The sequence below is a fragment of the Ambystoma mexicanum genome, chromosome 3q (genome assembly GCF_040938575.1).
Source record: "Ambystoma mexicanum isolate Mex_15411 chromosome 3q, UKY_AmexF1_1, whole genome shotgun sequence".
In the NCBI taxonomy this organism is placed as follows: domain Eukaryota; kingdom Metazoa; phylum Chordata; class Amphibia; order Caudata; family Ambystomatidae; genus Ambystoma; species Ambystoma mexicanum.
This window is the reverse complement of record NC_090926.1, coordinates 272,732,805-272,754,136: the sequence shown is the minus strand read 5'-3', so window position 1 is coordinate 272,754,136 and position 21,332 is coordinate 272,732,805. Positions and strand designations below refer to the sequence as shown.

The 21,332-nt window shown below is 48.4% G+C and overlaps 1 protein-coding gene across 1 annotated transcript in view; it reads left to right on the top strand.

Moving 5' to 3' along the window:
* Positions 1-21,332, top strand: part of SLC39A5 (solute carrier family 39 member 5) — a 334,372-nt gene that overhangs the window by 135,221 nt on the left and 177,819 nt on the right. The window contains exon 4 of the mRNA XM_069653748.1: positions 15,795-15,975. Coding sequence (XP_069509849.1) covers positions 15,795-15,975 — 181 coding nt within the window. The remainder of the gene's footprint in view (positions 1-15,794; positions 15,976-21,332) is intronic.

The window sequence follows — 21,332 nt, the reverse complement described above, 5'->3', positions numbered from 1 at the left end:
GTTAGGACCATAGCAGTCCTATATCCCTTTTTAAAGACAAAACGGTACAAAAGGCAAGGACCCAGTTAAAGAGTTTGTTCTGCTTGGTACACAGGTTTTTTAAGCTCATGTGTCCGTGGAGCCAGAAAGGCTAACCGCTCCCTCTTTGCTGCTGTGCTAGCTTCTGCATTGAGCCATCTGCTGCTCTAACCCTTCTGTAATCTGGCTACAGCAATCTATACCTCAAACTGTTATTGTATAATGACCTTTGTGTGGAAGTGCCCTCTGTGCACACTACTGGATAGAAGTGAGCATAAGGGCCATAGAAAACCCAGGAAGAAAGGCCAAGGTGCATAGGGACAGCAGGTCACACAGGGCCGCTCAGAAGCAGCAAGGATGAGTAAAGTATCCCTGTTCAACCTTGAGAGTGTGGGGCTATGTGAGCACACTAGAGCAAGCCACAGAAGACGCACCAGCTGCTGGGGCAAAACAAAGTGGCCAGAAGAACTCTTGACAAATAGATGCACGCAAGTAAATCGAGAGATTAGGGAGCTGACGCCCAGGACTGTGACCGGAGCAAGAGTGTTTAGGCAGATGCCAGAAGTAGGAAATGGAGATTGGGGGGGAGAACTGCAACGAAGGCTGAACTTGGAACCCAAACCTGGAGTGAGCCACCCACTGAAAAAGTGGAAACTCTCCATGCTGGAATTTGGGTGTGTGGGGGTTCTAGAATATATTGAGAGTGAAGTCCAAAGCACTGCCAGCTGGAAATGGGGTATTGGCATAGTTGTCCTAATGCCAACCTGACCTACTCCCATTTGACCTAATTTGGTAGCACAAATGTTACACTTCAATTAAAAAAATGGTTCTGGGGTGGGGTAAGGGAATAGGTTAAGGTGGGGGGGGGGGGAAGTCTGGGGAGGAGTGTGCTGGGGTCTCACCCCGCATTAGGCGGAGTGATGCGGGAGGGTTCTCCCTCCACAGGTCCAAAAATAATTGGGTCCGAAAATTAGGTCAAATGTATGCAGTAGGTCAAGTGTATTTTAGGTCAAACAACCCATATCCGGAAATAGGAGGCAGCACTCTTAAAGACTATTAAGCTAGTGAGAACAAAGACAAACATTGCATGATGACACTGGCAATTTGTACTGCTTACTGTGAGGAGCCAGGAATGAGATGCAGACACAGAGGAGTCCTGTTTGTGGTTACAAACTTTTATTTAAAGTAAGAGGTTGGAAAATGCCTTGCTGTCCCTACTCTGAGCTTTTTCCCTACCTCAACTTAAACTAAGGGTTTGTCCAGTGACAAGATGGCCAAAATAAATGTACGCCCTGTATTCAAAATCCTATCCTCGGCCTCAAACTAACTCCAAGGTGCAAAGGGATCTCTCTCTGCTTCTTGAAGAGCACATGTTCAAATCCAACACAAACGATTTAAATGGTCAATGTTCACAGTTTCAGTCATCTCCCTTCCCCGTGAGTCTTTCCATTCAAAGCAAACGTTCAAAGCTAACCAAATTCTGCTGATCAACAGGATAGCTTTCTCCTCCTGTACTGCAACTCACTCCAGAAGCTATGGCTCCTTCCCCAAGATCTCCCTTTCAATATAGTTCAACCCTCATCACCAACTAGCTTAGCCTTGAACCAACCCACTCTCACCAGCCACACCTCAAAGACAAACACCCTATTCCCACATTAACCCTAATCTCACACAACCATGTTAGGCCATTAACGATCATCATGCTCCTGTTCTGTATTATCCCGAACAACGTACCCTGTTCTGGGAGCCACTACTTCACTTACAAAAATGGCCTCTCCAAACTGGCTTGCCCCAGGCACCACTCCATTCCATGCCCTACACCATTCTTGCCCTCACTATCCCCATTCCCACCCGCTACCAACCACGCCTTTGTCACAAGACTCAATGCTATTACCTATGCCACTACTTATGACACTAAAAGCCCCACCATCACACGCACACTGGAGTCCACCCAGAAGCACAACAACCCTGAAGAAAACCACACTCTCCCCATCTTAGGCGAGGCTTAAGATCCCAAACCCTGTATTGGGCTAACTTCATCACATCTGATCACACCCCACTTAAGCAGTCACCCTCTATGACCTACGACCGTCTGTCTAAATCTAACACTAAACAAAGTCCAAACCCTAGACCCATGACCACCATGACGGCAGACATCCCTAGGCAAAAAACCTCTGACCTCCCTTCAAGGCGCCCTCATAAATGCCCGCTCCCTAAGAGCTCATGCCACTGAAATACACAACCTCCATTACAGAATCACAGCTTGACCTACTAGTAGTCACTGAATCATGGCTTCACCAAGCCTCTGGCCCTCTCCTAACTCTCGCAATTCCACCAGACTATACCATCCTTAGTACTGATGGAACCCACTCGCATGGAGGTGGTGTTGCCGTCATCGCCAAGACTAAACTCCAATTAAGACCATGCCCCATTAAAACATTGCAGGTGACGAAATATTGCTCGCCAAACTTCCTATAAGTGAAAAAACAACTATCAACATAGCAGTGATAGCCACCCTGAAACAAGCATCCCTTTACTATTGGCTCCCCTCATCAAGCCCAACACCAAATGCGTGATCCTGGGAGATTTGAACCTAGGGTTTAATGATAGCCTAGACACTAATGCAGAAGCACTACACTCGTCCCTGAAGGATATGAGCTTTATCCAACTAGTGAATGCCCTCACTCACATCAAAGGAAGAACCCTTGATTGGAATCTCTCTCTCAAAACTGACTCATCCATCGACTCTATCTCTTCCCTAGACTGGACAGACCATCATAACATCAAGTTCATTATCCGTTCCAATGAACCCCCTCCAACCAAACCTAAAACTACCAACTCCTACGAAACTAGAAATAATTCTTATAAACTTACACCTGAAAACCTAGTGCCCTTGCTCTCCACAGCATTAGATACTTGGTCAATCTCCAACGATAACCCCTGCCTACCCTGCCTACTAGCAGACGCTTATCATAACTCATAACTGTTAAGAAGAGTGTCCTGGTTACCTTGCAAAGTAAGTATTTGGACCCTTGTTTATAGAAGCTTAGACATATGTCTGTTAAGTGAATGTCAGCTGACATTCACATAACAGACAAATATGTCTAAGCTTTATTTTCAATGTAATTAAAGAACTCTCATGTTTAAAACCGCAGCAATAATGCGTGAGATCCTTCTATAAACAAGAGTCCAAATACTTACTTTGCAAGGTAACCAGGACACTTCTTAAAGTTTCCCCACCAAGAGGCATTGGGTTAGCCTCTTACAACCTGTGACCTTGCTGAAACTAACAGATTTGAAGAGATCTACACAAGGAGCTTACCACAGGAGTGTTCACTATCTAGAACCCAGTTTTCTTACCTTATAGCTTATCATAACTGCCTCACCTCTACCATCAATGCCGTAGCTCCTTTCACTACCAAAACTAAACTTTCCGACAAACGATCATGTTTGTGGTTCAATGATGATTTTGTCACACTTGGAGAACCAGACGCACCCTCGAACATGCCTTCAGAAAACACCCCGCAACAGACTAAAAAAGCCTATAGGGAGGCAAATAAAAACTATAAAACAGCTATCATCACCCATAAAGCTAATGTCTATAATGCTCGGGTCAGTAATGCTGTGTCCCACTCAAAAGAATTATTCTCAATCCTAAAAGAACTGGGAAATCCAGCCCCAGCCACAAACTCCACCAATACCAGCAAAGAGTGGTGCACCACAATCCAAGAGCTCTAGCTGCTAAGATTGATCTACTTCAAAACAAAATTACAACAAAAAAGCAACTTCTAGTGGATAAATCTGCTCCTGTCAATCGCCTCCCGATCTCTAATGAGAACACCAACCCCTCTTCTATTTCACTCAAGTCTTCCAAGAATTAGTGCTTGACACCATATCTACACTCAAAGCCTCAAATTGCAAAGGAGATTCTGTCCCAGTGAAAGTAGTTAAATCCTGTTCACACACTCTGACACCTATTATAACTAAATTTGTAAATGCCTCCTTTAATGCTAAATTGGTTCCAGCCAGCATTAAAGAAGCCTGGGTTACACACCTTCTAAAACAACCTAGCCTTGATCCCTCTGTGCCCACTAATTATAGGCCAATAACAGAAGTCCAGTTTCTTCTCAAAATTCTCAACGAATCATCCTACAATCAAGTCCAAGCACATCTGGAACAGTACCAGGTCCTTGGTACTAGACAATTCAGCTTCCGTCCCAATCACAGCATGGAAACAGCCCTCTTGGACCTCAAATACCAAATGGATTCTATCAGAGACACAGGAACACTCTGCATCCTCCTTTTACTGGACTCATCAGCAGCGTTCGATCTAGTGGATCATAATAAACTCTGCTCCACCCTAGCTAAGGACTTCAACTTCTCCACTGACGCTACCACGTGGATTAAATCATTTCTAGTGGAACAAACCTCTAGAGTTTCCATAGGCAAAGAAGCTGCGGACCCGATATCAGTCCCCATTGGTGTACCTCAAGGCTCTTGCCTCTCACCCACACTCATACTAAGCTTGTCTTCTCAGCCCTAGACGATATGGGTGTCATCTACACCAATTTTGCAGATGACGCTGAGATCCTTATCCCACTCTCGGGGAACTACTCCCAAGATACTCTATCAACAAAATCTACGCCATAATTCAAAATTGGATGGCATTAAACAGCCTCTGTCTTAACAATGAGAAGACAGAGATTATCATTGTGGGCCCCCAATCTAAAATAGGTACACTTCCTCCAGACTACTCTGCTATCAAGATAGATGGTACTATATCGGTACTGAAACATGTAAAACTCTAGGAGTCTACTTGGACGCTAACCTCTCAATGACCAAACACATTAGCGCTCTCTCATCTTCTACCTCTTATACGGCTAAACGTATTTCCCTAAGTCACCAATTCCTGACCCCTACAAATTGCATTACCTGTGCAGGGCTTTAATATTATCAAGACTTGACTACTGTAATGTACTATTACTTGGTACATCCATCTCTAACCTCAATAAATTACAACTTATGATATGGCATTTATAACACGCCTATACACAAGTGTTTCAAGGCGCGACGAGGCAAGGGAGGGGGAACAGGGGAAGACAGACAATGATCCTACTAGGCCAGGTGTCATTCAGATCGCGCAAGGGAAGGGGAAGGAGGAGAAGTGCGGGGGGAAGGTGGAAGAGGAAAGTGCAGTACATGGGATAAGAACAATAAATAAACAATAAAAAAAAGTGGGGCCAGCAGGTGGCAATTGAAAGGTAAGTGCAGACGTCCGGTGTCAAGTGCAGGAAGTGGGACCGTAGGGATACAGAAAACAGTCACCAAGTGCCGGGGTTTATACAAAACGAAGCCCTACAAGCCGCCCTCGGAATAACAAAAATCTGACCATATCTCCAAAACTAGAAGAGACCAGCACTGGCTGCCCATCAAAGCCAGAGTCCTCTTCAAAACCCCCTCACATTCAAATGCCTCCATAAAAATGCTCCCATTTACCTGAACCATGCTATTGCCAAAATAGAATTCACTAGATCCCTAAGATCTAATAAACATTCACTCTTAGCAAAGCCTTGCTACAAAAATACTAGAGCAGGTGGCATTAGCTTCCAAGATCTAGCCCCCAAACACTGGAATTACCGAACGCTCACCAACATAAATGAGGAAATCTTCACAGGTTTAAAATAATTGTTAAAAACTTGGCTTTTTAACCTAGACCACTGTTAACCGCCATCATACTACCTGTAAATACTTCTGTACTTGTTTGTACCATTTTGTATTGTAAATAACTATTCTTTACGTTTTTTGTTGTAAATACCTCTGGATCTGTACCATCACATTGCCGTAAATCCTACTGTAACTGCGCCGTAATGGCCTATTTAATGAATGTCTAATTAAGCTGTCTGTAACCTCGTCGTGATGCCTAAGGGTCTGGGCGTGTAACAAATGCAATTAATACATGTACCTTCCTTAGAATTCTCTGTTCATAGAAGCACCATTTGGGAGCAAATCCCAATATCACAAAACACCTGGCATGTTCCTCTATCATGTTTTCTTGTACCACTCCTTATGGGTGTGAATCCCAGATCCGCTCTTCACCGGTTATACTCTACTGACAGGACTTCATAAACCAATCGCTCTTCCCCAAATTAGTACTGTGGGTCCCAGGCCCACCATCTAGGCCTTTCGTTAAACTGCCAGGCAGTGCTTCTGTGTCCCAACCCTTTCCCTGGGCTCGCCGGCTTTCTCTTACTGTTTCTCCTCCATGATGAGGTCACCTGAGTCGTCCGCTCCATGAAGGTCTCCTCCAAACAGGTTTCCCTCTGCTCCTCCAAAACCATCAAGGACAACATTGGCTCCTTTACCCCTGCACTTGCTGATTTCTGCAACCACTCTTTTGCCTCTGGTTCTTTCCCCTCATCCCTCCCTCAAGCACTCCTTTGTAAGCCCCCTCTGCAGACCCATCTTGTGGGTTCCATGTAATAATGTCGCGACAAAAATGTCGCCATGCAAAGATATCGCCGAAAAATGGGCATTTTTTGTGGCGACATTATTGCATGGAAATTATTATTTTTTTTTTTTTTGCCCCTGTCCCCATATATATGGTCACCCATATAATATCGCCACAACCTTTTCCCGGCGATATTATTTACAGCGACCATATATATGGGGATATAATATTACCTGATACCATCTTGTCCAGTCAACTACCACCCCATATCTATCACCCCCTTCCTTGGGAAACTCCTGGAGAAGCTGGTCTTCCCCCAAATGACCCAGCACACCGAACTTGTTGGTTGCCTCTAGGACCATCAATCTGGCACAGAAACTGCTCTTCTGAACACCCGCGAGGAACTGCCCGCAACTGTTGATTCCAACTCACGAGCCGTTCTCATTCTACTTGTTCTCTCCTTTGCATTTAATACAGTCAACCACTCTATCCTCCGAAAATGACTCCATGATACACTAGGTGTCTCGGAGCGGGTACTGGACTGGCTGGCCTCCTTTCTCACTGACCATCTGTCCCAGGGCATTCTGGGCTCTTTCTACTCCCCCACCGCTATCGCCACCTGCAGCGTCCCCCAGGGCTCTTTAACTATCTTGCTCCGCTTGCATACCTCATTTCCACCTTCTCCTCAAACTTCCAGTGTTATGCAGATGACCCACAACTCTTCTTCGAACTTACCTCTGATCCTTTTCTTACTTCCTCCATTATTCCTCTGCCATCCAGTCCTGGTGTATTTCCAATGATCTTTGCCTCAATACCAGCAAGACTGGGATCCTTCCTATTGGGGCTCCTGCTCCCTCTTTCTGTCCCTCTGGTCATCTTCTATGGGCTCTTCCCCCGTCTCCTTCATCCGAAGCCAGAAACCTTGGAGTAATCTTCGACTCCCTGTGCCATCATCCCTCGCATTCAGGGCGTCGTTGGCAAGAAGTCCCATTTTCAACTCCACCTCCTCAAAGGAATTCTTACTTTCCGCACTTTGCCCCAAATGCTCAATGACTCTAGAGCCCTGGTTCTTTCTAGGCTAGACTACTGCAATCGCCTTTTCCTTAACCTACCCTCTTCTTCTCTGCGACCCCTCCACCTAATCCAGAATGGGCCTGCGTGACATATCCTTGGCCTCAAGCCCAGGGACTGCATTTCTCCAGCCCTAAAGTCTCCACTGGCTCCCAGTTCCTGCAAGGATCACATTTAAATCCATCTGCATCATCCATAGAGCTGTCTAGGGTCAGGACCATGCTATCTACAACTTGCTGTCACTAAATACTCTCCCTCCAGATCTTTACATTCCTCCGCACCAACTGTGTGTGTTAAGTGCTTCACTAAACAGCGAGCTGGTGGCTGATCTCTTTCCTCAGCAGGCTCCCTCCTAAGGAATAGCCTTCTCCTTCCTCTTGAGCCGGATCTCCTCAAATTTCAGAAACTTCTGTAGACTTTCAATTTCACCTCCTCCTTCCCTTCCCTCCTCTACTTAACCCCACAGTTGCTGAGATTGGTGACTGGGGTCCTTATGTGTCCTCCTGGTTCCTGGCCTCCCACACCCAATCGCCAACAGCCTCCACCCTGCCAAGCACTTTGCCTTCGTATCCACTGGCCTATACCACCACAGGCCTGCACTTACCGATTTATTTGCAGCTGACCACTCCATCTAGGCACTTACAGCTGCTCACTCCCTAGCACTTCCTTTTTGTTACACCTAGCCCTTACCGCCCCCCCACCCCCACCACTCATCCCCTCATCCCTGCTCTCTCTCTCTGCACTTGCACATTCTGACCGCTCACAAGGCCTAGTAGGTTCACCTCTGTCTTTCATTGTTGTATTTGTTCTTTATTCCCATGTCCCCTCCTTGTTGCCCTGTGGGCGCTTTGAAAACACAATTGGCTTGATGTATAAGCACCTAACAAATGCACAATAAATAAAATTTAAAAAATGCCAATAGGAGGGAGTTGGCTCCACAATCTGGCACATTAGAAGGTCTGGGGTTAGCAGTACGTGCTGAGTACCCCCTGTCCGTGTAGGGCTTCCAGGGGGTGGACCCTCTGTGGGCTGTTACCTGAGGTCACCAGGATAGGGTATGTGGGTCTCCATGATGAGCAGAATGGCCTCTAGCAGGCGGGAGTCGATGTGATGAATCGAATTTTGTTCAGAACTGTCAAAGCTCCTCAATAAATGTTCCCTACTTAACAGGGAATTTCGGGGAGGACAGTGTAGATCACAAGATGGATTCTGCTCGATTTTCTCGTAATGCCTGTTTTTTATAGACTTTTACTTAAACGGCAGCATGTTGTTCACTTTGGTCGAAATCGACCATTTACATATACATATTAATGTGTATGTGAGGATAGGGGAGGTGGAGGGGTGGGGCTGTGGGCTGGGGGGATCAGAGTGGAGCTCCCCTTTCCCAAAAAACTAAAAATGGGTCGAATTCATGTTGCACCAAAGTACACGAACAAAATGCTGACTTTTTAAATGTCTATCTAAAACCTAACTCCAGTTTGCTGCTAGATTGTCCCTGCCATTTTGCTAAGGATCCGCTTCAAGACAACCTTCCCATAATGCAAAGCATGCTGGGGCGTGACAGGCTGACAGCGGCCTGCATTTCTGGCAGCCTGGTTGGCGACTGTTATATCCGCCCTACGTCCCGCAGCGCGGTGACGTAGGGCAGCTTAATAAAAGCCCCGCCCCCTGGAGTGGGAGGCAGTTCCGGGCGAAGTCAAACCAGCGTGTGTGTGTTGTTCTTTTACCGCTCCTGCCTATGCCGCGCTCAAGGCAATGCGGCCTCCTGGACCGGATCCAGCCCCTAGTGCTGGGCCTCCGGGAAACGCGCATCTAACAATGGCGACGAGGAAGTGAGCGAGCATCCACGCGCTCCACCACGATTTCGCACGCGGAGGCCACACGGACGCTCCGTGTACATTTTTGGACACCCGGTGGGGGCCCCCACGATCACGTGACCCCCACCCCCCCAAAAAAAAAAAAAAAAATTTTTTTTTCTTTTCATTCCCCTCCCACACCTCATCCTCAGGGGGTGAACATTTTTTTTTTTTCCTCTTCTCGTGTCATCCCGGTCATCACCTGCACAACGTCTCCTGCATGGCACACAGGCCACGAAGCGCTAATCCATCGGAGTACAAGTGCCGGTAGGACACTGCCTCACCACAGGGCGCGCACGAACCCAGAGGGCAGAGAATCGTTGACCAAGCGCACGCAACACCATGGCGACTGGGTCATCTACCCCTGGACCCTCCACACCGTCCAGGATGGCGGCAAACCTGTCTATGGCGTCACCACCGCCTCGCACGCAGGGGAGTTCGTCGACGTTGATCCAACCATTCGACCCATTCACAAGACCCATCGTCCAGTGGGCCCAGATGGCAGCTATGGCTACAGAAGTTTGAGATGGCCATGGAATGTAAGGACGTCACGTCATCCAGAAAAATGAAAGCTCATCTACTCCTCAGTGTGGGCGACGAGGTGCTGCGCATCTTCAACTCCCTGGATGTGGATGACGGCCAAGACGCATACCGGAGTGCGAAGGACGCTCTAACAGCACATTTTCTCCCGCAACTAAATCCAGACTATGAAACTTTTATCTTTTGCACGACCATCCAGGCCACCGATGAGACTCTCGACGCCTACCACACGAGGCTGAGGAAGCTGGCCATGTCGTGTGAGTTTACGAACACTGAAAGGGAGATTAGGAGGCAAATCGTAAATGGAATTCACTCGGGAGAAGCTGAGGCGTCTCGTGCTCAGTGAAAAGGGCATCCCTTTACAACGCATCCTGGAACTGGGTCGACAGAGGGAGCTTGCCCACTCCAGGGCCGCCAACATGGAAGTGACCTTACAAAAACTCCAGCCGTCACTTTCCACAGCGATGGTTGCTCAAATCTCGGACAGACAATCAACGAGAAGCGAAAGTGGCAGCGGTTACACCCAGAACAGGTGGCAGCCTCGAGCACCAGGACCAACCGAATGTGGATGGTGTGGTGGTCAAAGGCACGGAAGGCGAAACTGCCCGGCGCAAGGCACCACGTGCGGAGCATGTGGCAGGAAGGATCACTACGCGAAAGTGTGCAGATCAGTGAACACGCCACTACAGCCTCCACAAGGATCCCAGGAAAAAGGGTCATCGAAAAAAAAGAAACAAGCCAGCGCGAGGAGGGTAGCGGTAGTCAACTCCTCGACGGAAGAAGAAGGAGATGACCTCTCAGCCCTACGACAAACAGCAGGCACGGAGAACGAAGGAAAGGGCCGAAAGGTGTACTTAGTATCGACACTAAACCAAGGGCCAGCACCGTCGAAAAGAACCGCCAGGCGACGAAAATGCATGGTCAACATACAAGGCCAGGACATACAGATGACCATTGACAAGGGAACCTCGGTAAACGTCATGCCAACCACCATTTTCCAAACCCTCGCACCACGACCCGAGCTAAAATCCACAGACACTCGGCTATTCGCCTACGGCAGTCGGAAACCTCTACCAGTCATCGGGAGGTTCCACACCACTCTTGAGCATGGCGAACAGAAGTTGTGGTCGAAGATCTATGTTGTCAAGGCGGGAATTGAAAGCCTGCTGAGCGGAGATGCGGCTGAAGACCTGGGCGTGGTCAAATTCATATGCCACATTGACGACACGTCCGAGGTCGAGAACTTCCTCAGGCAACACCCCAAGCTACAGAGGGGGATAGGCTGTCTCAAAGGAAAGACCATCAAACTACATATTGATCAATCAGTGCAACCACGCGCGGTAAGACACCGAAGGACACCGTTCCACATGAGGGAACAAGTCGAGAAGGAGTTAAGGTCACTCGAAGCCGCTGGTATTATTGAAGAAGTCACGGGACCGACACCGTGGGTTTCCCCGATGGTGGTCACCCGGAAGCCCAAACAGCCAGGAAAAGTTCGGATCTGCATTGACATGCGCCTGCCCAATGCAGCCATAAAAAGAGAGCGACACATAACGCCTACAATTGATGAAATCATCACTGACCTCACTGGATCGTGTGTGTTCTCGAAGGTAGACCTAAAGGCGGGGTACCACCAGCTGAAGCTCCACAGAGAGTCGCGCTATATCACCACGTTATCAACCCACCTAGGTCTGAGGAGGTACAAGCGCCTGAGTTTCGGCATATCATCGGCCGCGGAGGTTTTTCAACAGACCATCCAGGAGGTCATCAGAGGCATACCAGGGGTATTGAACGTGAGCGATGACATCCTAATACACGCACCGGACACCAAGGAACACATCATGAGACTCAAGACACTACTGGGCAGGCTGGAAAGCGCCAGACTCACAATTCATCGAGAGAAGTGCGAATTCCTAAAACCAGAAATAACTTTTTTTGGATACAGGTTCGACCGCACCGGCATATCACCTGATCCCCAGAAAGTGGCGGACATACAAGCTGCCAGCCCCCCCACGACTCCCACCGAGGTGCGCAGTTTCCTGGGAATGGCCACCTACTGTGGCAGATTAATTCGGAACTTAGCAACCCTATCCGAACCGCTGCGGGAGCTAACAAAGGCCAGCACCAAGTGGGACTGGGGGCCCGAATGCCAGGAAGCATTTGAGAGCATAAAAGACTCCCTGTCAACTGATACCAAGATGGCCTACTATGACACGGACCTCCCGACAGAACTATTTGTGGATGCCAGCCCAGTCGGACTTGGAGCAATCCTGATGCAGGTCACGAAAGAGGGCACAAAAATGTCGATTGCATATGCATCCAGGGCGCTCACAGCAACGGAACAAAGGTACTCCCATATAGAAAAGGAGGCAATCGCCGTTCTATGGGGGTGTCGACACTTCCACATGTACCAATATGGGCGCAAGTTCACGGCGATCACCGACCACAAGCCCCTACTACCAATCTTCATTGGGTCATCGGCACACCCACCAGCCAGAATCACCAAGTGGCTGCTACACCTCCAGCAATATGATTTCGAACTTGTCTACCAACCGGGCAGCGGCAACCCCGCGGACTTCCTGTCGAGACACCCACGACCAGCCACCCAGCAGGAAGTGCTAGTCGGCGAAGAAACGGAGGAGCACATTTGTCAAGTGGTCCACACCATGAGGCCCAAAGCGATAAACATCGAGGACATTGCAACAGAAACCCAGAATGACCCCTGTTGCGATCTGGTAAAAGATGCCATCATGTCAGGCAACTGGAAAGACTTCATGTCGCACACACGCAACAGAACCGAGGGGGCCAAGGAGTTCCTAGCAGGCATGTTCACGGTTCGACAAGACCTCTCAATCACTGAGGGAGGGCTCCTGCTAAGGGGTGACCGCATCATCATACCCCCAAGGCTGCAAGACAGGATAGTTGCCCTAGCGCATGAAGGACACCAAGGGCTTGCAAGAACAAAGGCACGGGTCAGACACAGGGTATGGTTCCCTCACATCGACGATCGTGTCGAGGACCTAGTGAACACATGTCTACCCTGCCAAATAACGAGCGGGCCACCAGAACCGATCCTTTCGGCCGAGCGTGGCCGGGCACGATGGGAAGCGATCAGCATTGACTTTTGCAAAATCAGAGAGGGTCTACACCTACTGGTGGCAATCGATGATCACTCACGCTATCCAGAGGTCGAGATACTGGAGTCCACCGCCGCGGAAGTGGTCATCCCGGTGATAGAAAAGATGTTTGCCACCCATGGTCTGCCCACGACCATTAAAAGTGACAATGGACCCCCATTTACAGGGGAGGAATTCAGGTCATACCTACAGGAACTGGGCATTAAATACCACCACATCATGCCAAGGTGGCCACAAGCTAATGGGGACGTCGAGCGATTCATGAGGACCATCAACAAGGTACTCCGAGTATCAAAGGCAAACGCCAGCCTGTGGAGGATCGACCTATTCCGGTTCCTAAGGAACTATCGGGTCACCCCCCACAGCACCACGGGCATACCACCTGCTGACCATGTTCGGAACTATCATCAACTCGTCGATTCCCCATCATCCCAGCAGGACCCCTGACGACGTTGACCATGCACGTGTGGAAACGAGGAGAACACGTGCCAATGCTCACATGAGCTCCAAGAGAAGAGCAAGGCCCTCAAACCACAGAGTGGGCGACCAAGTCATCATGTTGCGAAATCCCACGAAATCCAAGTTAGACACCAGGTATGAGGAACTGCCATGGACTGTCAGCAACCGGCGTGGGACCATGATAACTGTCACACGGGGAGGTCGGGAAGTAACAAGGAACGCCTCCTGGTTCAAGCCCGTGCCCCAGCACCTCTGGACGGATTGCGAGGGGCCTCACGACGACAACGAGCAACAAAGCAGCGACATGCCGGCGCAAGACCCCGAGGAGGAATCTGCAGGGGATCGCAGCTGGCAATCACCGAGACTGCCCAGCAGTGAGGACACATGCAGCGAAGGTGAGCAGGATTACGAACCGAGTGGGGACAGCCCCCAAGCGAAGCGGTAAAGTCTGAGAAAGACCACGAGACCGCCTGCGAGGCTGAATGACTATGTATGCTAAACCAACAGCAGTGGCAGGAGTTTATAGTTGAGCATGTTGTTTGATTGTTTTGTTAGGTTATTTTGAAATAAAGGAGGAATGTTATATCCGCCCTACGTCCCGCAGCGCGGTGACGTAGGGCAGCTTAATAAAAGCCCCGCCCCCTGGAGTGGGAGGCAGTTCCGGGCAAAGTCAAACCAGCGTGTGTGTTGTTCTTTTACTGCTCCTGCCTATGCCGCGCTCAAGGCCACGCGGCCTCCTGGACCGGAGCCAGCCCCTAGTGCTGGGCCTCCGGGAAACGCGCATCTAACAGCGACGAGCAGCCAATTTTGCACAAACCTCCCCCAAAGCAAGGCGGAAAGGCGAGGCGCATGCTGTGTCGCAGATTGCGGAGCCTTCACGGAAAACCGCCCTCGCATTGCATTCCAGTTCAGAAGGCTCTGAGAAAAGGATTTCTAATTGAAAAAGACAGGGTTTAATTGTTAAATGTTAAAGGTATTCGTACTGCGCACCGTCACCAACGGAGTTGGTCCCCAGGCGCTGAGGCGGATCTGTAAACGAGAATTAGAGTTGGGTTAGTAAGGGTGAAGAGGGAGTAGGATACTGAGAGAAGTGGTGTCCTGTTGGCAGCTTCAGTTTGGTTAATACCGTGCGCTGAGCTTTGGTGCGAGTATCGGATCGATGTCAGACCTTGTGTGCTATTGGTGCAGCTTATGTGTTTGTTGTTGCGGTGAAGTGCATGCGGTTTGCTGTGCGAGAGGTGGTTGTGTGGGTTTTTGTATGAGTTAAGTATGCAGAAATGTTTAGCTTTTTGGTTAGTGGGTTTATATGTCTCGCAACTGACCTTGGCAGTTTGGCTATATGCCTAGATTTGAGAATCCTGTATGGGGCGAGGGAGTCGCAGGTCTTGCAATACACTACGTTTCCCTGTACAATAGACAAAGATGGAGGCCACACCTAGACCCGAGAGTCCTGCACAGCAGGAGAAAAATCCAGGGTCCCACAACACACTGTTTCATCATAAAATAGACAAAGGTGGAGGCTACACCTAGATTTGAGAGTCCTGCAGAGTGGATGCGATGCAGGCTAATGTTCACAATTCTAATTAAATGTAGCACTTGCCAACATTCACTGAGTCAAAGTATGGCACTTGCCAACATTCACAAATCTAGGTGTGGAACTTGCTAACATTCACAGTTCTATCTAAGTGCTTAAGAAAGTGATCTGTGAGGGGAGGAAGCAAGGATGGCATCTGTAGACCTGCAGCTATGGGTAGTAGGGTTTGTATAGTTCACTTTTCTCTCTGCTTTGGCCCCAAAGGGACTGTAATAGAAATATCCCATGATTACGCGCTAGATGTTATACAGCCTGCAGAAATCATGTTATGAGTAGATGGATGGGAGTCCATTGTAGTGAATATTTCGGCGGTGCATTTCACAAGAAGATGCTCCGAAGGCCTCTGTGACCGGTTTCTGACTTATCCCCTTGCCCTCGAGGCCAAAGGCATCCAAAATGGGGAATTCTGATTTCTTAGATGGGCTCAAGTCATCATAGTGAACTGGTGATAGTTCACTTTATAGGCCGGGGCTCTGAAAGAGGGGTAGTGCTGGGGTTGAGTTACTGCTACCATCCTCTGATGCCAGCATTGTGCATCGCCAGTCTCTGTGGCACCTGGCCTTCAGCCATGGCCTGGCTTTGGGCATACAGGGTCCCTTGTGATGCCTTTGCTGCACGTTGACCTGCTGCGTGGCTCCTGCTGTTGTCTGACCATGTTTCTTGTCCCCTAGTGTCTAAATGTCTCCCAGCTCCTTGTGAACTTTGGGCTGAGCGGGAAAGAAGAGCTCACACCCCAGCAGTTCTCCCTCATCTGTCCGGCATTGCTCTACCAGATTGACAGCCGCGTTTGCATCCGCCACCACGACGATTTGAGAAAAATACCCCAAGGAGATGATGGGCGGCACTTGGCAGGTGCGTCTTACAACTTTCCAGTTCCAAATGCTTGAACGGTCTGCGTAGGTGTTAATGTTGTGTAGGATTTAAATGGTGACGCAGTAAGCAATGTCCACCAAGTGCCCTCTCTGCATATATACCACCTCAATTCCTCACCCTCTGTGTGGCCCGCTTCTCACCACTGAAGCCTGGAACTTGTTCCTATCTTGCTTTGATTTTTTTTTCTTTTTTCTTTAATTTTCTTTTTTTTTTTTTTACGTTTGTCTCGCTTTTTTCGTTTCTCCCAAACTGCCTCGTCGATGGTTAGCCCCGTTTCATTTGTCAATTTTGGCCTTCTTTTCCAGTCATGCCTTTAACTCTTTCCACTCAGGTAAAGAAGAAATTACTTGCAGGAAATAGCTGCATTCGGGGAGTTGTGAAACTTGAAAAAACACTGCCCAGAGGAAAACTAGATTAAGGCCCGTGGCTGTTTACCCTTCCACCTGCTGCACTGTGATACCAAAAATAGCTTGTAGCTTACAGAACCCGTGGGTTGCTTGTAAAGGGAATTGCATGTTAAAATGTGTCTGACCTTCCGGTGTAAAATTTGTGGGTTGGGGCCCCACTTAGCTGTGCTGGCCCGGTGGCACCCTTGGCAACTGCCTGTGATGTTACCAGCCAGAAAGTACTATGTGCCTGAATACGGTCTACTCTAGAGGGTCACAGCATTGCCTCGGATTCAGTTTTGTGGTTCTGGCTCTTTAACGTTCTGTGCCCCCTAAAATGTTCCTGGCTTTCATGTTTTTCCAAAGGTTTTTTTCAACGATTCTTGAGTCACTGGAGGGACTTCTACTAAAGTATCCTTGCCACTGCAACTCTATTTTTTTTTGTGTGGATATGCTCCCTTTGTGGCTACCTTGGCAGTGGTGCTTTTAACGCACCCCACGTTGGCCCTGGGGTGGCTGTCACCCTGAAAACGTGCCGCAGGGGTAGGCTGTTGGCAACTGCGATCTAGTTTGGGCCTTTACTGTCTTAGTAGGCCATTGCACCTGTTTGGTTGCCATTTCGGAATTCAGCCTTTTTGTTTTGGGCCATCCCTTTGTCTGTGTGGGCCATGAGGCATGGCAAGGACGTTAATTTTGCTGACGTGGGCTCCTCCTGAGCCCACAAAGGTACTCTAAGTTGTAGGTAAAACTGCTGTAAACTGGTTTAAAGAGTTCTATCTGGATTCATCAAGTGCTTTTAGCTCAAGCACCTTTTTGTTCGAGACTTGTTGGTCGCGCCATTTTTTCTTTAAATAGGGGAATCCCCACATATCCTACTCCTCCGCCTGCATTCTCTTTACCCCACCCCTCCCACTCCATAAACCAAGTTTACATACACAGACTTATATGTATGTTGGCCATAGTCTCGGGAGGATAGTTTGGGGGCAAGGCGCTCACCTTGGAAGCATGATCGAGCAGAGCAACGCAAGTTCGATCCCCGGGTCCGTGCTGAGAAACCTCTGGGTATTAAGCGCATTATAAATAACCTTTTTATATAGCTTTTTAGACCTCCCATTTTAAATACAGTGCGGGAGTGACATTGTGTGGCAGTCTTTAGAGCTAGCTTGATTTCCTGGCCTCTAAAACCTTGTGGCATTGTCTGTGATTTTATTGGTGGGTTGGTCTGGGTATTGTCAACCTTTGCGTTCAACCAACCTGTAACTAAACTCCTGAAAGACTTTTGAAGAAGATTGCATGCTGCGGAGGATCCTGGTGTGGCAGTCCTGCCTGGACCCTGGCTCCTTTTGCTGCGGAGGACCATGGTGTGTTGGTACTGCCTGGAACCCTGCCTTCTTTTGCTGGTGAGGACCCTGTTGTGACGGTTCTGGCTGGACCTTGGCTCTTTCTGCTTCTGAGGACCTTGGTGTGGCGGTACTGACCTGGACCCTGGCTCCTTTTGCTGCTGAGGACCCTGATGTGGTGGTACTGCCTGGACCCTGGCTCCTTTTGCTGCCGAGGACCATGGTGTGGTGATACTGTCTGGACCCCAGCTACTTTGTCCTTGTTCCCTGCTCATTCCCTGCTGGTGTGTTCTCCTTCTGAGCTCCCGTTGCTTCATGTCATACTATTAGCTTGTTAGGCTGTCTGTTCTTTCGTGGGACATCTTCCTGGTCTGCAGTGCTGCCTCCTTCACAAATCCGCCTGACACAAGGGTCTTAAGTTGGGGGGCGGGGGTCTTTCTGGCAGTTTTTGTGTGCTGGTTGCCCCTTCCTGCTCACCTGAGTTGACCTGGATGCTTGGTCTGGTTCTTCTTTGCCCCCGTCACTGTGTTTGTGGCTGCTGAGTCTTCTGCCTCATAGTTCATCCTCCCAGGTGGCCTGTTTGTTGTTTCTTCAGTTGTCTGAATCCTTACTGGGTCATGGTTGTGGTTCCCCTCTGCGAAGGCTAGAACTAGGCACCCAAACTCGCCTGAGAGTAGCAGGGTTTTGGGGTCTCTTCCAGACCCACCTCTGGGGTGAACCCTCTGGTCTGGTGTTGGGTCTGTGGTCTCTCCAAGACCAGCTCTGCCTGACCTGCTGGTTCTTAAACCCTGTGCTGAACTTCGCGGGTATGGGGACTCCACCCTAGCCCCCCCCCCCGACCCCACATCTGTCCTTTTTGGATGGTTGTCCCTTCTGCTGCACCATTAGGGTAAAAGGAGAACTTGCCTGACTTTTTCTTATAAGCGTGGCAGAACTAAAGGATTTGGCCCTATTATGTCCTATGGGACAACTTTTGGTAACTTAAACTCCCTGAAAGTGGCTTGCTAAGGTACTTCCTGAGCTGAGACTTTTATTTTTGGACCTGGTGTCCCGAAGGGCCCTGAAGGAGTTCTACAATAGACTGTAATTTCAGAATGTAGCAGTGATTTTATTATAACTTTTTAGTATAAAGCATCACAGCAGGTTCAGGCTGTCCCGGGAGGATAGCTCAAGGGCAACGTTCTCGCCTTGGAAGCAAGTCAACACGGAGACCATAGGTTTGATCCCCGGGTCCGCGCTTAGAAACCTCTGGGTATTAAGCACATTTTAAATAACCTATCATAGGAAAACATGGTGTTATAGTAGTGGTTATGTTGTTTCTATTGTCTAGGGATAAAGTGCCACTTATTCAGCCCCAGTTATGAAATTTGTAGTGTTTGCTGCCCGCTAGCCCTTTAGGGCCGGTCTCATATGATGTTAAACCTTTTTCTTTCCTTCTTTTTAGGAAGTCTATAGCCTTGTACTTGCCTGTTAGATTGGGTTCCTATATCGTTTTCATGCAGTGAAGTAGGATCAGTGCCTTATCCCTTTTCTGTTTCCGATAGAGAATTGTTTGATGGCATATTTCGAAGTAATTATTTGACCGTGTTTAACCATAATGCACTGCATAAGGTATATATCGGGGCAGCTTTTTACATCTGGAAGAGATTTTTTTTTTTTTTAATTTTAAGTTTTTTGGGGGAAAACAGTTTTACAATGTATTTTATGATGAAATCTATACAGATGGTCTATTTTAATCTGACCAGTATTTTAGAAATGTTCTTTTATTGTAGAAAAGGGTTTCGGAATATCATGCATTTTGAAGATGAAGTGTGGCGATTTGGAAGTTGTTATAAATATCATTAGTTTAGTTTAGAATTAGAACTTAAATTGAAATGTATTGTAAAAGGAAAGGGATTTTAATCGAATTTACTGTATTTTATCTGGGTATTTGGTAATGTATAATAATGATTTGTAATTGTTTTTGCTTTAGGGTATAAGGTTTTTATTAACCAAATTGCACTTAAAACTATTACAAAATAAAATGATGCACTACTAAATACATGGGTCTTTAGTTTACACTGTTTATGGTGTGGCCATTTTATTGTGCATGTTTATGGAGCTAAACGATGTGCCAACCCATGTCCTCCTAAGAGTGAAGCCTGACTGCTCTGCTAAATTACCCATTGAGCGTGTTCGGGCCTAACTTTGACACCCTGCTCTTTCACTCAGGACAGGTCTCTCTACACCCCCCCCCCCCACTAGGGGGTTGTGGAAACCTCTCTAGCACTACTGTTTTGTTAAAATCTCCTGTATCCATCGTGAGCTCAAGCCCCGAGCCTTCTTGAATAGGGCTTTCTCGTTAGTCTACACATTTTAATCACCCAAAGGGCTATGTTTGTTTCCCCCTGTTACTTTCAATGGTTTTGACCAGTTCAGTTACACCCACCTATTCGGAGGTCTAGTGCAAGCACCCCAAGGGGGATCATGTATGTCTCTTGCTTGGCTGCTAGTGTTGTGACCTCTGTCCACATGCCCTTCCCTAAAATAAGGTTGAGCCTTTCAAAAGGAGAACGATTGACTTGATTGCTTTTCAATAAGTCATTTTCCTCAGCCTGTGTGCACTCGGCTATGATTCTTCAAGAAAATCTGTTCTTGCTGTCTGCTCTTAATCCAGGGTCGGGGTGGGCTGCCCTCTAGGGAGCTCTGGAGATTTCCTGGTGGGCCTCTGCACCCTGGGCCTCTTGTGTGTGCCAACCTATTTTATTTCCCGATTCTCACAGGAAATGGGTTGGGCTCGCTGAAAATGTGTAAAATGTGGCCACTTTATTTCATTTGGATAGCGCGCAAACCTCCCCGAGGCATCAAGGCGCTGTAGCAAGTGCATGTGGTTGGTGGTGCTTCCATCCAGAATATACACATTATTGCATTATGTTACAGATACTGTATATGAGGGTGCGTGGGAGCCCCCACGGCTTAGTTGCAGTTTGAACATCATTTCTAACGCCTCTTTTGGTTCCGCGTCCACCATGATCCAGAGCAGGGCCGTCACGAGGGTGGTCCAGGGGGGGGCAAACTGCCCCGGGCCTCGCGTTTGCTGGGGGCCTCGCGGCCCCCTCTCCTAAGTGGAAGGCAGCACAGTCTCCCGTGTCCTTTATTCACACGGGGGACTGTGCTGCCCCTGCAATGATTTTGCTGTTTCTTGTGAAGCCGTTTGGCTCCGCAACAAACAGCAAAATAATGGGAGACCGCAGGGCTCAGAAGTGAGCTCTGCTGCCTCCCGTCATTCAGCTGAAAACGTGGACACGCTGACTGACAAGAGAGGACTCCTCTCCTGTCAGTCAGTGTGTTCAGGTTGCTCAGCGTGACCACACTGACTGACAGGAGAGGAATTCTCTCTGGTCAGTCAGTGTGTTCTTGTTGTTAGTGTGACCACGCTGACTGATGGGAGAGGAGTTCTCTCTTGTCAGTCAGTGTGTTCATGTTGTCCGTGTGACCACACTGACTGATGGGAGAGGACTCCTCTCCTGTCAGTCAGTATGTTCATGTCAGCGTGATCATGCTGACTGACAGGAGAGGAGTTCTCTCTTGTCAGTCAGTGTGTTCAAGTTGCTTAGCATGACCACGCTGA